Source organism: Musca domestica, unplaced genomic scaffold (assembly GCF_030504385.1).
Source record: "Musca domestica strain aabys unplaced genomic scaffold, Musca_domestica.polishedcontigs.V.1.1 56, whole genome shotgun sequence".
NCBI lineage: Eukaryota > Metazoa > Arthropoda > Insecta > Diptera > Muscidae > Musca > Musca domestica.
In genome coordinates, this window is record NW_026712356.1 from 3,600,725 (window position 1) to 3,619,315 (window position 18,591).

At 36.9% G+C, this 18,591-nt stretch overlaps 1 protein-coding gene across 1 annotated transcript; it reads left to right on the plus strand.

Annotated features, from left to right (window-relative positions):
- The first annotated feature begins 5,437 nt into the window (after positions 1-5,437).
- On the plus strand, positions 5,438-17,799 carry LOC101889942 (sodium channel protein Nach). The gene is made up of 10 exons (XM_059128644.1): positions 5,438-5,986; positions 9,996-10,199; positions 10,295-10,484; positions 10,544-10,671; positions 13,250-13,370; positions 13,471-13,620; positions 13,689-13,887; positions 14,034-14,199; positions 17,311-17,420; positions 17,516-17,799. Exons 1-10 carry the CDS (start codon positions 5,655-5,657, stop codon positions 17,686-17,688), a joined length of 1,773 nt encoding a protein of 590 aa, XP_058984627.1. The 5' UTR covers positions 5,438-5,654; the 3' UTR covers positions 17,689-17,799.
- Positions 17,800-18,591: the final 792 nt, after the last annotated feature.

Genomic DNA, 18,591 nt, shown 5'->3' on the forward strand with positions numbered 1-18,591 from the left:
GTGGAGGTGGAGGGTATAATAAAAATTGATGGGACCGTTCACAAGTTACAGAATTTTGATCGAAAAAAAAACGATTCTAAAACACTGTGCATCGGTAGTCATCTTTCTAACTTTCGAGGCATCGACCTAGATCGAAAATTTCTTGCAAATAATCAAATTTTGTCAGCAAGCTTCATGACATTTAAAATGGGATATATTGGTCCCAATTTTGGTATGGCTTTTTTTTTTTTTCTGTAAAATACCTTATTATTGAGATAGTTTCGTCTACTTTGGATATTTTCCAGGTATCCGGAATTGGGTATAATTTGCTATTTACGGTTAAAATTGGGTTTCGCAAAAAAATCGGTTTGGGTACAACCGCAAAAAAAGGTTTTGAGTATCTTAAAGGAGTCTCCCTAATAAATTTTATACTGTTAAAAATATGTATTATGAAAGGATCCTCATTTTTCGAACTTCCATAGATCTCATAAAGATAGAATGTGTTCTACAGGTCCTCTATAGAAGACCATCTGTGGAAGTAAGATCTTTTATATCTATTCTATAGATTGAAGAGATTCCGTAGAGAGAGAGACGGCCTCTTACTGCAAAATGTTCAAACTTTATACTCCATACTGTTTGCCCATACCTCTAATTTCCTAAATTACTTCCATGCCTCCCCCCATCCCCACCTTTTTGGTACGGAATTTTAACAATAGCTAATTGCTAATTGTACGAGTTAATGTCTGACATGTTGCCGTTAATGAGATGACAATAAACGTAACGATGTTTTTTGTATCCTCTGGCGTATGTCAATGCAATTAGGTATTCCTTGTATCCCCAATATTTATCCACCAAATCCTCCACGTTAATATGTGTGTATCGTCAATATGGTACCTTGTCGAGTTAAATTGTAACAATTGTACCCCACGAAGTCAATTGCAAGAGAAATATCAAAAACCAGAATCAGTGATTGTCAATTTGACAATAATTATCGTGGAAAGGCAGGATAATGCTAGTTAATATATTGTACCCTATAATAAGCAAAGTAGAAATAGTGGAACGTTTCTTTAAAAAAAGTAGATAAGTGCCGTTAAATAAGAAGAAATTTTAGGAGTCTAGAAAATCCAAATTAAATCCTCAGTTTTTGACCGTGTCCCACAGGCCAGGGGGCTGAAAAGGTGGGCTAAATGGTCAGCGAAAAGTCCACCTTAAAATTTTAGATTCGTTCAAACAGTTCGTCATAGGCCTTCTTGGTATATTTTCTAATCACAACTTCATAAATCGCACTACATTTTTTTTTAATTTTATTGAATGAAAGCATAAAATTTCGGAAATAGCATCAAATTTTAGAATAAGTTTAGATTTGTTCGAATTGGTCACCTTTGGCACGAATTATGGCCTTCAAACGGTCAATGAAACCGACACACACTGCCCGAATGTTGCTCTGCGGTATTTTGGTCCATTCCCGTCGAAGCGCTTGCTTGAGGTGATCGATATTTTGGTATTTTCTAGTGCCAACCTTGCTTTCTAAAATATTCCAGACACAATAGTCCAACGGATTGGTATTCGAAGATTTTGGTGGCCATTGTGAGTTGGAAATGAAGCGAGGAACCTAATTTTGAAACCATTCTTGGGTGGCCCGTGCTGAGTGCGATGGTGCTGAGTTCTGTTGGAATCCTGTTGTCCAAGGTCTGCGGCCAAAATGTTTGCGTGCCCAAGGCTTTAATACACCCTCCAGAATTTTGTTGCAATAATATTCCGCATTTATTTTGATGCCACGGTCGATTAATTCGAGCGGAGAGCGACCATTATCATTTATGGCGTCTAACACCATCACCATGGCCGGCGCTTGTGTTCTGGTGGCCAACCGAATGTGCACATTTTCAGCTGACCTCTTTGGCAAGTAAACACGATCACGATCATCAGAAAACCGAATTCGGAATTCCTTCACGGATAACTTTTTTCTGGAAAATTCTTACTAAAATGCATTTGTACCCTTGTAAACAATATAATGAGCTGTCACCTGAATAATTTTAACAGTTGTCGGACAAGTGGCTTAGAAATAACAGCAGTCTAAATTTGGTTGCAATTTTTTCATCTCACTCTGTACGAACCGAATACATGTTTTTGAGGCAAAAAAAAATCAATTTTCCAAGTTAGACATTTGAATAAAAACACACTTTCTATGCCCCGAAAACAAGAATTACAATCTGCACCCATTTCCAACCAACACCAACAGAGACATCTATATCAAATTTCCGGATTTCAGTTCTATTCTTCATCTAACACTAAATTTAGTACATTTTAGTACTTTCCGTACAATTATTACACATTTCCAAAACCAGATTCTAACAGAGACCTCAATATCAAATTTCGGGATTCCAGCTCTATCCCTTCACCAAATACCCAACTTAGTACCACTTAGTACTTTCCATACAATTATAGTACGCATTTTCACAATCACCTCCATATCTTAACCACAGATATCAACAGAGACATTTATATCACATTTCAGCTTAATTCCTTCCCCTCATGCCAACTTTAGTACTATTTAGTACATTTCCTACAATTATAGTACACATTTTCCAAACCACTTCCATATCTCAACCACATACACCAACAGTGACATCTATATCAAACTTCAGGATTTCAGCTCTATTCTTTCATCTTATACCAAATTTAGTACCTTTCGTACAATTATAGTACATTTCCAAAACCACCTCTATATCTCAATCCCAGATACGAGAAGAGACCTCAATGTCAAATTCCGATATTCCAGCTCTACTCCACTCAAAATCTCAGTTAGAGACCTCAATATGAAATTTGAGGATTGCAGGGTACACATTTTCAACACCACAATCCCTGATACCAACGGAGATGTCAATATCAAGTTTCGGAATTCCAATTCTATCCCTTCACCAACTAGCCACTTAGTACTTTTCGTACAATTATAGTACACATGTGCAGGTTACACAACACCTTAATGCTAAATTTTAGATTTTAAGCACAGATACCACCCAATACCAAATTGTACCAAACATAGTAATATTTAGTATTTGTCGTGCACTTGTAGTACTTATTTTCAAAATATCCTTTTATCACAAACCAACCACCAATTGGACCACCAAAATTTCAAAATTCCAGCTTCATCCGTTTAACCAACGGTTCCAAATGTTTAGTACTTTTGGTACAATTATGGTACATATTTGTTAAACCATCTCCATATGTCCAGGCTACACACATAAACAGCGACCCTAATAACAAATTTCAGATTTTGTTTATATTTTAAGCACTGTCTGTCCGCTCAATACCAAATTGTACCAAATATAGTACTATTTAGTACTTTCCGTACACTTGTAGTACCCATTTCCAAAATATCCTGTTATCACAAACCAACCACCAACTGGTACACTGATACAAAATTTCAAAATTCCAGCTTCATCCGTTCACCCCAAACCAACCTGCCCAAATTTCGTACCATTTAGTACCCTTTTTCTACATTCCACCATGGTATAGAGGGTATATCAAGTTTTATTTTTTTTAGACCCCAGAAAGTATTTATATTCTTGATCAGCATAAAATTCTATGTCGATTTAGCGATGGCCGTCCGTCTATCCGTCTGTGGAAATCACTCTAGCTTCCGAACGAAATGAAGTAGATTCATAAAATTTTATTCTAATGTATAATATGTCTGCAGGATTTTTGGAATATTGCAAATGTAGGTCAAAGTTTTGGTATATCCCCCATACAACGGTACCTCCCGATATTCGGTATTTTTATGATTTAGCGACATTATTCAACGAATTTTTTTTTTTTCAAATTTGGTATTTGAAGTTTGTAATGAATACTACAGTCTATTACAGAAAATTTTCTGTGCAGGTCTACGTCTTTATATAGCCCCATATAACGATACCTCCCGATATTCGGCATTTGGATGATTTTAGCAACATTATTCGCCGGAATTCTTTCAAATTTGGTATTTGAAGTTCGTAATGAATACCACAGCCTAAGACAGAAAATCATCAGTGCAGGTCTACGTCTTCGTATAGCCCCCATATAACGGAAACTCCCTATATTCGTAATTTTAATGATTTTGGCTACATTATTCACCGTTTTTTTAAGTTTCGCATTTGAATATTGTAATGGCTTATTTCGTCTTATTAGTTACCTATGGAGGTCCATGTCGTCGCATAGACCAAGATACGTTCGGTATTTTTAAGATTTTAATAGAAAGTTTTTGAGAATTGCTAAATTCGTTCAAAATGGTGAAGGGTATTCAAAGTTCGGCCCGGTCGCACTTACAGCTTTTTTACTTGTTACATTTCCAAGCCACTTTCATATACCAAACTTACTTTCCAACCCTGGTTCTTATACCAAATGTCAAGTTTTTAGCTCTTCCCATTCAAATAATGCCAAATGGTGATATTTTATAAGTTTAGTACCATTTTAGAAGTTTTCGTATCCTTAAAGTTTGAATTTGCACAAAACCCTTTGGCACATTCATTCTGAACCTGCATCAGTAACTCTTTTTTCAAATTTCAGAATTCTATCTTATTCCGTTTGTCCAATACAAAGAATTAAATTTCCATATATCCAAAAGACGTTACATATTTGTGGGAAAACTGCTATTGTAATTGTAGCATCCACAAAAGTCCGTTTCAATGAGTAAACCTTAAATACTCCCCATTTCCTGTTACTCTCACCTGTTTACCTAAAAGTATGCTTCTTTAAAATATTCAATAATTGAAACTCTCACAACCCATTACAGTAATGAGTATGAATACAGCAACCCCTTGCCCAAAGTAAAACTGCTCGATGAAATGCAGATATACCCAGCAAGTATGTAAATTGACTTACATGAATTTTCTGTGTTTAAGGCATTAACAATTATCTACGCATCAGGACAGTAATGTGGGTCGACGGAGGGATAAGAAAAATCAGAAAATTAAATTAATGATTTGTATTACAGAAAATTATTTGTGGTTCTTTTTTACGGGAACTGTAATAAAAAATGTCGTCAGTTTGAAATTCTGAGAAGGGAGGAAGGCTGACTACCACAGGGGGTCTGCTATTAATGAGTATAACCTTTACTACAAATAAAGAGACTTTGGCAGAGAACATATCTTTAAGTTGCTCTTATTTTGTGGTATTATTTCATCATCGGAGTCCTGTAACGAGCATTAAAAGTATTTATTCAAACATGTCCTTCGTTGGTTAACATTTTTTAATGTTAAACCATATTTTTATCTCGGAAGGCATTTAAAGCCTCCTGAGCTAAAATTTGCCTTTTTTCTTGCAAGGTTAGGACAAACTAAACGTATCGACGACCCATTCTAATACATGTACCACACAAGTGTATGTAAATGTTACCCCCCATCCGAACACACACTCACTCACATTTACCCTGACTATAAAAGCCAATTGTTTGCTACAAAGTCAACGTCAGTTGCAAGTTATTGTTACTCGCGGATAGATAAATTCAAGCATCGATACTGTTTGCCTTCACGAATCAATTTCAGTATCAAAACAATATCAACCAACAGCAATAACAACACAGCCAGCAGAAGCAGTTATTATTGCTGATCCCAATAGGCCAAAAAAAGAGTTTGGAGGGCAAGTGAACAACAACACATCGACAAGACCACCACTACAACTACCACGACGACTTAATAAACATGAAAACATATCCTTTGGTAAGCCAAAACCAACATGGCCATCATCCGTTCAATCGAACCAAGAGTCGTATCAAACCATCACTGCCACCAAAACAACAACAACAACAGCAGCAGCAGCAGACCGAAGAGCAGCAATGCCCGCCAAAGGAAACGGATGTTACACTTGTGATGGGTCGTGCTCCATGGTGGATACCATCACCAGTCGCCGCAACAATGGCGGGCAGCCAAACGCGAAATTTTACATTCGCCGAAGCATTGAAAGTATTTTTGCAGAATTTCTCATTTCACAGTTACGGGAAATTAGTTGAGCCGGGTAGACCTTGCCAAGAAAAGTAGGTGGCCATGATGGTGGGGAATTCAAGTACAAACTGAAAGCAGTGTGCAAAGTGGGTGCAAGGCGGTGTTGTATTATGGGAATTATATCATGGATGTTATTTTTATACCTTCAGCCATATGGCTACAGAGGGTATATGTCATTTAATACGGCAACAAATAAAAAAGCAGTAAGGTTTGGCCGGGACCGGGCCGACCCTCCACCATTTGGAAGAAACTTGAAAAATTTCCAAAAAAAATTCCGTGGGAAAATACCGCTCAAATGAAAACCGTTATATGGGGGCTATACGAAGAAGTGGTCCAGCATAAGTAATTTGTGTCATACGACATTTGAAACAATTCCGGTGAATAACATCGCAAAAATCGCAAAATCGGAACTCCTCTTTTTGATTTTCAGACAATTCCGTTGAAAATTGTGAAAAAATCATAAAAATAACCGAATATCGGGAGGTGCCGTTATATGGGGACTATACGATATCATGGAAATATATAGCCCATCTTCACTTTCAGGGGGTAAAGAACTCATAAAGAACTCCTTGTGCAGAATTTCAGATAATTCCATTGAAAAATGTGGCTAAAATCATTAAAATACAGAATATCGAGGGTACCGTTATATGGGGGGCTATACGATATCGTGGACCGATATAGCCCATCTTCGAACTTGACTTGCCTGCAGACAACAGACAGATCTGTGCAAATGTTAGTTAGCAAAATGTTAGCTTCGACTGTATCGTGATTGCAACAGACGGACGGAATCGTCTTAGAATTTTACGCTGATCAAGAATATACAGGGTGAGATAAAAAAAACTGCAACAAAGTCAAACGCCATAATTTTATTTTTTTTAATGTTATTGAATGAAAGCAAGAAATGTTGGAAGTAGCATCAAATTTTAGAATAAATTTAGATTTGTTCGAATTGGTCACATTTGGCATGAATTATGGCCTTTAAACGGCCAATAAAACCGTCACACGTTGCCCGAATGTTGCTCTGCGGTATTTTGGCCCATTCCCGGCGAAGCGTTTGCTTGAGGTGATCGACATTTTGGTATTTTTTGGTATCCGGAGATTTTGGTGGCCATTGTGCGCTGGTGCTGAATATTGTTTGAATGCCCAAGACCTGCGGCCAAAATGTTTGGGTGCCCAAAGCTTGCATACGATAATATTACGATAAAATTCGGAATTTATTTTTATGCCACGGTCGATTAATACGAGCGGAGAGCGACCATCGGATGTTATGGCGGCCCACACCATCACCATAGCCGGCGCTTAAGTTCTAATAAGTTTCAAACGAAGGTGCACATTTTCAGCTGATCTCTTTGACAAGTAAACACGATCATTTTGTTTGTTTACAAACTGATGGACAACGGATGTTTTCTAATCGGAGAAAACCAAATTCGGCAGTTCACCACTTTCGGCCAAGCGAAGCAACTCTTTAGGTCTTTTGGAGTGCTCTAACGACAGCTACTTGTGATTTTCCAGCCAAATACTTTTTTTCAAGAAAAATCTCACCAAAATGCTTTTGTACGCTTGTAAAGAATATAATGAGCTATCACTGGAATTATTTTAACAGCTGTCGTTGGTTGGTTGGAGTTTTTTATCTCACCTATAGATCTCTGAAAAATGTTTTCTTTAGATATAAAAGAGAACAGAACAAAGAACAGACGAGATAAAGTCCCTCTCGACAATTCGAGTTGAAAGAGAGTCTCTCTCGATGTTGAAAATTAGTCACTTTCTCTCAATATAGAAGAATTAAAGGAAAGTCTCTCCCGATATTGACAAGCGGAATTAAAAACTTTTTTAAACTCTTTTTAATAAAAAGAAAATCCACATGGATTCACTCTCCCAATTTTGTTAAAAACCCTAGATCGTTATATTGGAGCTGACCAGCGGGAAGTAAGTCTATCCCTCTCTCGATGTAGATGAACACAAAAGGAGTCCCTCTCAATGTATACTCAAGCTCTTTCTCGATGTAGAAGAGTTGTAATAGAGTCTCCCTCACTCCCAATGAACTAAAAGGAATTCACTCTCGATATTGACGGGATTATCGACATTTATATAAAGGAACTCTATATCTCTATATATGGATGTGCCGAAAAGAGTCTTTTTTGATATGCCAATGTAATCGAATGAAAAAGAGACTCTCTCGAAAAAGACGAGCGACAAGAAAGTCTCTCTCGACGTATATGAGCTAAAAATAATCCTTCTCTCGATGTATACTACCTGAAAGGAAATATCTCTCTCGATTCAAATTAGCTGAGAGGAAATCTATCGCGGTTTTTTTCCCCATAAAGAGAAAGAGGAGATTCTATATCGACATTGAAGATCTAGAAGAGGTTTTATACCCTACAACCCTATGTGTTGGGGGTATTATAAGTTTGATTGGGCCAAACGCAAGGGCATTCCCTTGTGAAAATTTTCGTGAGGATGGGACGATAATTGCAATATGTATATAATGACCCAACCTGTGTTGTAAGGTGTAAAAATATTACAAAATATACACCTCATTATTATTATAAGGCCCAGAAGGGCTAGGTCTATTGTTTTCAAATATGTCCGCAATATATTTAAGCGTTGAAATGGACCAACAACTAAAAATGTTCCTAATTTTGTAGCCGTTATAAAGGTCACAAATAGAAACCAAAGAGCACGAAATCTCGCATGAAGTTAGATTTTAGGACAGTGGGTGGTATGGACCACTATGTTTGATATCCGAAGTTGACGAATATAGCCATATATCGTAGACAAGTAAATCATATAGATGAGTGTAAATTTGGAATACAGAGAGGACCGATAATTTTGGAAATGATCGCAAAATATTTAAGGGTTCAAATGAACCAAAAATTATAAAATTTCCTGATCAAACAATTGAAGCCAATAAACACGCCTGAGAAGAGAGTTAAGGACAGGGAATAAGTCTAGCATTTTGGATGACCACTGGATTATATTTAGCTGTAAAATGGACCACAGCAACTAACAGCACGATGAATTGCGTAAATATTGGAAAAATATTCCTGGTCAAAACGCTAAGGGTAATATGTGGGCAGTGCTCCGTGACATAATTTCAAAAGCGAAATCTTCCAAAATGGATTTGGACATAAGGGGCCTTCTAACATGTTGTAGTGTTGTAGGGTATCACATGGTCGGCCCCGCACGACTATAGCCTTTGCTTACTTGTTTTTCGATATGAATGAGTCAAGGGAAAGTCTACGAAAATATAGATGTGTTAAAAAGAGGTTTTCAGCTTAAAGTAAATATTTCTCTCTATATAAACGAGCTAAGCGGGATCTCTTTCTCACTCTCGAAATTCAAATTGACTGAGTCTAAGTTCCTCTCGGCATGGTCGATCGACTTAAATATGTTGAGGGAAGGTGATTTTCGATATTGACGAGCTAAGAGAGATTGCCCACCTCTATATAAACGAAATGATAAAAATTGATTCTTTTCATATAAACGATCTAAAGCGATATAAACTAGTTGAAAATAAGCTTTCTGAATATAGGAAGTCTTCCACGATTCCTATGAGCTTAAAGGAGGTCTCTCTCGATATGGGGAGTTGAAGAGAATCTTTCTATAGACGACCTAAAGGAAGTTTCTATCGATATAGAACGGCGAGCCAATTCAGCTCGATTCCAATGAATGACGAATACAATAGAATGGAATCTGTCTTGGTGTAGACATTCTGAGAGGGAATATATCTCCATTATGTTAAGATGAAAGAGAGCTACATTTTCCAATTTGCAGTACGGAATTTGATTGCTTTTAAACATATCCACTGTTTAGCATGTGAACAATAGGATGTCATACTCATGCTCTCCCACTCAATGATCCACCCCAAAAAAGCTGCGTAATTAGCTGGAATGTCAATACAACACCGCTATTAGCTGACCTTTCTAAAATAAATCTCCGCACTCCATTGAACAGTGACTCAAATCAACATTTCTGTTTCTCCCCACACCCAACGTCCACATGAAAATACATCTACATATGTATTTATCTACATGAATGCAGACTATTTTGGCTTGCTTTTCATATCCTGGCAATGTCGGCACTAATTATTTTCCTTACGAATTACCACAATACTGACCAACGACTGCTGACCACCTCCATTTACAATCCCATATATCCCATAAGTGAAGTCTCATTTCCGGCTGTATCGATTTGTTCAATGAATCGCATATCGAATGAATCGGCCAAGCTGTATGCCCGAGAACTGTAAGTTTTTGCCAACCGTTTTTTTGGGTGGGGTGGCGGCTTTTGTTTTCCCCTGCCCAATGAAATTCTTTTGTTCATCCAAATTTAATCAACAGCCAACGCAAAGATCCCCGAAAACGCAGCGCGGAATATTTCTACGGGCAAATTAAATATTTGCAATACAATTACTATGAACCTGGTGAAATGCCCGATTATGAGAAGGCATTGAAATTTCAACGTTTTCTCGATATCTATGACCGGAAGGACGATGAGCTGTTCTTTAATACAAGGCGACGAATGGCCATGGTATAAGTTGGGTATTGGCTAAAAAAGGTAGAAATTTCTTATTACAACCTTCTTTGCAGCTGACTCCAAATTGCAGTAGCATTTTGAAAGTATGCCGCTTGGGTGGTGAAGACGCCGACTGTCTTCGTGAATTCACTGAAACATTTACCGCACGAGGTCTATGCTGTACATTTAATCGGAATAGAAAGTGAGTAGACTCTAACAATTATCAAAAAACAGGAGATTTTGAAAATCTCCCATATAAAGGGTGATTTTTTAAGAGATATATGAAAGTTAAACAAGTTAAAAAGCAGTAAGTTCGGCCGGGCCGAACTTTTAATACCCTCCACCATTTACAACGAATTTGGAAATTTTCAAAAAATAAAATCCTTAAAAAATTCTGTTAAAATTTTAAAAATACCGAATATAGCCGTTATGTTGGGGTCTATACGACGTGGACATACATATGCATTGTTTGTCATAAACCATTACCATATTCAAATTCGAAACTGGACCCGCACCGACAATTTTCTGTCACAGACTGTAGTTCCCATAACGAACTTCAAATATCAAATTTTAAACAATTCCGGTTAATAATGTCGCTAAAATCATCAAAATACCGAACATAGCGAGGTGACGTTATATGGGGGCTATACGAAGACGTGGACCTGCACAGACAATTTTCAGTCTTAGGGTGTAGAATCCATTTGGAACTTAAAATACCAAATTTGAAACAATTCCAGTGAATAATGTCGCTAAAATCATCAAAATACCGAATATAGGGAGGTACTGTTATATTGGGGCTATACGAGGACGTGGACCTGCAAAGACAATTTTCTGTCTTAGGGTGTAGTATCCATTTGGAACTTCAAATACCAGATTTGAAACAATTCCCGTGAATAATGTCGCTAAAATCATCGAAATACCGAATATCGGGAGGTACCGTTATATGGGGGCTATACGAAGACATAGACTTGCACAGACAATTTTCTATCTTAGGGTGTAGTATCCATTTGGAACTTCAAATACCAAATTTGAATCAATTCCGGTGAATAACGTCGCTAAAATCATCAAAATACCGAAAATCCGGAGGTACCGTTATATGGGAGCTATATGAAAACGTGGACCTACATGGCCCATTTACGAACTTAACCTGCCTACTGGAAAAATAAACATGTGTGCAAAATTTTAGCCATCTATCTCAATTTATTCGAAAGATAGCGTGATTACAACAGACAGACGGACAGACAGACAGACAGACAGACAGACGGACAGACAGACAGACAGATGGACATCGCTAAATCGACTTAGAATTTTACGCTGATCAAGAATGTATATACTTTGTTGGGTCTGACATGAGTATTTCGAGGAGTTACAAACGGAATGACAAAGTTAATATACCCTCCATAGTATGGTATGGCAGACACACGCACACTCAAATAGGCGAGCATCACTAAATCGACTTGGAAAATTAACGAAACCACACGAAACGGTTGAAGCTAGAATCTTAAAATTTTGGGTGAATGTCACTCTTGGTCCGAAGGGGTCAGATATGGTTGGGTTATTGAAAATTCGTAATAGAACAGTACGAAAAGTATTAAAAGGTACTAAATATTGTACTCTTTGTATTTGAGGAAGCAGTAAAGCTAGAACTCTCAAATTTAGAGTGAGGGTCAATGATGGAGTACATGATAGTTGTACCCAAGGATTTTTTGAAATTCGCACCATAAGTGTACGAAAAAACAACTTAAATATACTAAATTTGGTACCATTTTGTATCATGTGAACGGTAAGAGCTAAAGAGGAGTAGAGTCGATGTTAGGATGTAGTTTTGGAAGTGTGTACTCATGTATACGAAAAGTACTAGACGGTACTAAATTTAGTAAAACTTGAATTTGGAGGAACGGATGAAACTGAAATCATGAAATTTTAAATTAACATTTCTAGCGGAGTGCAGGATGGGGATTACGAATGTGAAGGACTTAAACACCAAATCAGATGAATTGTATATATATGGGGGCTATAGCTATATCTGAACCGATTTTGACAAAATTTGATACACTTATTTCGGAGCTGTATCTGATATCTGGTACCAAATATCATTCTTCTGGAGTGCAGGCCACGCATGTGAGGGACTTAAAACCCCAAATCGGATGAAACATATATTTGGGAGCTAAAGCTATATCTGAACCGATTGTCTCCAAATTTGATTTATTTGCTTCTAGACTGAATTCGGTGGGATGTACCAAAATACAGGTCATTTAGACTTATATTAGCCATTAGGTGCGCAATTTACCCGAAAGCGGTTGAAGATATATCGGATCATCACTAATAGGGTTCGTCCTTGGTCCAAACAAATATTGGTTGCAAAATTTCATCTCAATGGCATAATAAATGCGACCTGCAAGAATACATGGACGGACGGTCAGACAGACTGACATGCAGAAATCGACTCAAAAAGTGATTCTATGAAGATCCGCAAAAGTAGCTATGGGTCTATCTCGCTACTTTCTACCTGTTACAAACAAATGCTCAAAGACATAATACCCTTACCACTAAGTGGTGTAGGGATTAAAAATTACCCTTTAAAATATTTCAAATTACAGAACCCAGCCCTTCCCCGAATATCAGTATTAAGTACTTCTCTTTCCTCTCAGTACTATTTTCCAAAAACTACTTGTCACAATATTGTGTTTGTCATACACAAACCTACATACCATAATAAAAACTTGTAATGCAAAGTAACAATACTTACAAATGTCCACTTGCCTCTTCTACCGATTTAGATACTCAGCGAAACGTAAATTTCGTCATCGTTTTCTTGGACCAGATATGGGATTGGTAGTTCTACTGAATGCATCGCAAAAGGATGATTTTATACCGTCCGTTACATCGGAGAGATTTGAGGTGGGTATGACACGCATACGAACATACATTTATGGAAGAGATTGACAATAGGCCACTTCCACATATTCATAAAAAATATAATAACCACTATTTCCATTAGGTTTTCATCCACAGTTCCCACACCGCCCCTGATCCCTCTTCCGGTAGTGTAGAAGTCCGAATTGTGGAAGGAGGAAAAAACACTTTTCTGGCCTTAAAGCCGCGAATTTTTCAAACGATCGATGAAGTTCGCTATTACAAACCTAAAGTGGTGGGTGTATTTTTTCTAATTTGTTAACTGACAGATATTCACCCAAATCTCTTTGATTTTCCCTGCAGCGCAATTGCATGTTCAACGATGAACTACCCGATGTATTCGGAAAATCATATACCTACAGTAATTGCATCTCCTATTGTCGGACACGCAGTCAGGTGGTGTTGTGTGAATGTCTACCCTTTATGGCGAACAGTTTGAATATTTCATCATCTACCGCTTTCTGCACCCTGCAGCATCGTGGGTGTCTGATGCGTTATGATTGTGAGTGAAACTATACAATATCGTTGTTGTTGTTGTTGTTGTCGTCTGAACATTGAGAATAATAACATCCTTAATGGCATCTTAAGAGGAGATCTTATATCTTGCTGACATACTCTTCTGTTTGGTTTTTTTCTCTTGCTTTCCAGTTAAATGGTATAATGTTATGACTCAGCGCCCAAACACCGTTGGCCTGGATCGCGAAATGGAGGACTCATTGTATTGTCCATATTGTCTACCCACCTGTAGTGAAACACAATACACGGTCACAGTAATGGATTTACCATTGAATAAATTTAATATGAAATCATTTCCGTAAGTATGGTGGCGGGTTGAGAGAGTGGTGGAGTGGAGATGTGACAAAAGACACGTAAATAAAATTTCATTTAAAAGGGAAGATTTCTACAGAAGATATTATATAAGAAAACAAGTAAGCAAAGGCTATAGCCGTGCGGGGCCGACCATGTGACACCCTACAACCCTACAATATGTCAGAAGCCCCCTTATGACCAAATCATTTTGGAAGATTTCGCTTTTTGAAATTATGTCATATAGCACTGCCTAGATGTACCCTAGGGGTCATTTGACAAGGGACATTTGCCCAATATTGAAGCACTCCCTCGTGCTGCTAGTTGTTGTTGTCCATTTTAAAGTTAAATATAATACAATGGTCATCCTGTCCCAAACTCTCTTCTCATATTCGTCAACGCAATCAACATAAACCAGTAAAGAATGACTTAAAGTTATGATACCCTACACCACTTTGCATAATTAGTAGAACTTCACATGACAAATAAATGTTTTTATGGGGAATTTGTGAGAATTAAATCATACCAGCTTTAATTATAGTTATTCTTTAAAGTTCAAAAGAACTAATATATGAGATGAATGTCCTCCTCTGAATTTTACGAGGCATTTTTGACTTTTTGATTCGGGCTTGTATTACCCATTTGATGCACAGTTAACTTGAAATCGGACAAAGATATATGCGGGAGCTATATCCAAATTCGAACCGATCTCGATAAAATTTGGCAAATATATTTCTGAGCTGTATTTGATATATTCGTTGTTATGGAGTGCATAATACGACTGTGGAGAACACATATAACAAATCGGATCAACATTGTATATGAGAGCTATAGCTATATCTGAACCGATTTTCCCCAAATTTGACAAACTTGTTTCTTGGCTCATTGTGGTCGTAAGTGCCAAATTCCATTCTAATTTTAATTTTTGGGCTAATTTTACATGTTTGGTCCACAATAAAACACAAATCGGATGAAGATATATATAGAAGCTATATCCAAATCTGAACCGATTTCGATAAAATTTGGCAAGGCTATTTCTGAGCTGTATTTGATATATTTTCCCAAATATCGTTGTTACAGAATGTGGAAAACACATATAACTATAACTTAAGGCTGTGGAGAACACATATAACTTATCGGATGAACATTACATATTAGAGCTATAACCATATCTGAACCGATTTTCACCAAATTTGACAAACTTGTTTCTTGACTCATTGTGGTTGTAACTGCCCAATTCCATCCCATTTGGGCTAATATTACACATTTGATGCAAAATAAAAGACAAATCGGACGAAGATATATATGGAAGCTATATCCAAATCTGAACCGATTTCGATAAAATTTAACAAGGATATTTCTGAGCTATATTTGATATATGTCCCCAAATATCGTTGTAACAGAGTGCATTTTACGGTTGCGGAGGACAAAAACAACAAATCGGATGAACAGTATGTACGGGAGCTATAGCTATATTTGAACCGTTTTCGATATTTTCAGGCCTAAATTGGCAGTATGTGCAAAATTCCATACTATTTGTTCTGATATTACACGTTTGGTGCACAAAATCGGACGAAGACATATATGGGAGCTATATCTAAATTTTGACCGATTATCTTCGTCCTTGGGTCAAATAAATGATTTGCGCAAAATTTCATCCGGTTAGGGCAATAAATGCGACCTGTACTTTGTTTACAAAAATACATGGACAGACGAACGGACAGACGGACATGCATAAATCGACTCAGAATGTGAATCTATGCAGATCGTCATCAGAAACTATGGGTCTATCTCGTTTCCTTTACCCTGTAGGGTATAAAAAGACAGAAGGTCGCCTATTGTGTATTTTGGATTTCACCTGTAAGTTATTTTCGAGGTTTCGGTAAAATGGAAATGTTGGTATTTTTTTCACACAAAAGTAGTGCTCCATTCTACCCGCTGTCCTGAACTCTAACTTCATGCGAGATTTCTTGTCCTATGGTTCCTATTTCTGACCTTTATAACGGCTGCAAAATCAGAAACATTTTTAGTTGTCGGTCCATTTCAACCCCCGGACATCTTTGAAAACAATTGGCCTAGCCCTTATGAAAATTTTCGTGATGATCGGACGATAATTGCAATCTTCATATAATAACCCCAACCTTTGTTGTAAGGTGAAAAAATATTACAAATTATATTAATTCAATGTTATAGGTCAAATTGAAAAAATCGCACGCTATAAAAAAATTTTGAAAAAAATTTAAAAAAATCACAAAATACTACAAAGTCTTTATTAGCATCATTATTGGCACATTTTTATGAGATTTTTTAGATTTTATTATTTTATGCCAAGAGGAAATTCTGAATTGACAAAATTTGTCAAAATCGGTCCAGCCATTCCCCTTCCTTTGTATATACACATTGTATATTTTTCGCTATATATATCCGATATTCAGACCTAGACAGAATTGACCTTTTCGTCTATTCGTGATTTCACCGGAATTAAATATATTCGCGGTTTAATGGAAATTTTGACTTTTATGTAACACAAATGTTATGGTCTATTTCACCTACTTAATATTACCTGATGACCTTCCAAATAGGAAGGCTTCTGCCCAGCCCTAAGCTCTAGTCCATGCTAACTTCCTCATCGATTGGTCCAAATGTTATGGTCTATTTCACCTACTTAATATTACCTGATGACCTTCCAAATAGGAAGGCTTCTGCCCAGCCCTAAGCTCTAGTCCCATGCTAACTTCCTCATCGATTGGTCCATAATTGCGACCTGTAGAGCAACTGCAATGTCAGGAAAACTTTAAGTTTTTGGTCCATTTCAACCCCGATCCTCTACAAAAGTAATTAGCTTCTATTCTGGCCATAACCCCATCTCCAAGCAAAATTTCGTGAGGATCGGGCCATAATTGCGACGTGTAGCTTGATTACAAATTGACATGGACAGACGGACATACATAGCTAGAACGACTCTGCTCACCGTGATAGGAAGATCCATATATACTTTCCTGTGTGGGAAACCAATATTTCGAGGTGTTACATAATTTTTGGCCAATAATACCCCCAACACATAATAAATGTTATGCTCCACCCTATCAAAAACCTTTTTTCTTTCTTTCCCTTGCAGAAGGCATAAAGAAAACTATTCCGATTTAGCTGTGCTTCATGTTTATTTCGGTGTCACCAATGGAGTGTTTTATCGCCGATTCTTGTTGAATTCCTGGTTTGAAAAATTCAGTGAGTAATTCATTTGATATTTTATTTACACCTACCACCAATTAGGAAGGTTATTTTTTTTAAATTTAATTTAAAAAATGTTCCTTCATTTACAGGTTACATTGGTAGCATTTGTGGCGTTATAGCTGGATTTTCATTAATTGGCATCGGGGAGGTGATTTTCTTTGTCGTGCAACAACTTATTATGGCACTACGTAGTGATGCATACACGGAAGAAAGGAAGAACCGTAGGCGAAAGGCTACGAATCCCCTACTAATCTTACCTTAAAATATTTGTGAGATGAATCGTCAAAGCAATAGTTTTTCAAAATTGGAAATCATTGGAATAAACATACTTACATAAAATTGTAGGAAAGCCCATCACTTACCATGGATCAAAAACCATAACGCATAGCTTTTTTTAAGAAAATAAATATATAAATACACTAGCTGGCCCGGTCCACGTTGCCGGCCCGTACTTTTAGTCTTTAAAGCATAATAAATCACAGATCTGACTTATGTAGGCGGCACAATTTTGATTATAAGTAATGACGCCATTATAATTACTCCAATTTTGATTATATGTAATGACTTGATTATGAGTAATGAATCAATGACTAAATATAAATTAATATTCATGGCAAAAATTATAATTACCGTCGGTTTTAGATATTTTGAATAGCCTGATCTTATTTTTCAGCTATAGGCTTTAATTTGAGTGTTAAATACCTATATGATAAAGAACATCTATAATAGCCCCATGTGAAAATTCAGCTCAATTTTTGATATTGTAAAAAGCATTCAAATGAGCTATAATTTGAAATTTGTATTTCCAACGTTTAAAATCCCGTACTGCGTGGTATTCAGTTTTGTTCACTTCATACTTGAAGGCAGAATGTTGTCAGAATAGCCAACAAAATTACTCTTTTTCTCCGATTACCGTAAGATGGGCATTAATTGTTTGTCATTTAAATTGTGTGGCGTAGATCCAATAAAGTTACTTTATAATTTCGTATTTTTTTCATGTTTCTGCCACAATTTCCGACTGAATGAGTCCCAGATTGACATTTCGGAGTTTATTTCATATAGACGTACATCCCAAATCTACGTTCCCAACCAATATTCTCATGGGGGTTACAAATTCAATAGAATACCAAATTTTCTTTTCTGACCACACATTGGTTGGGAAGTT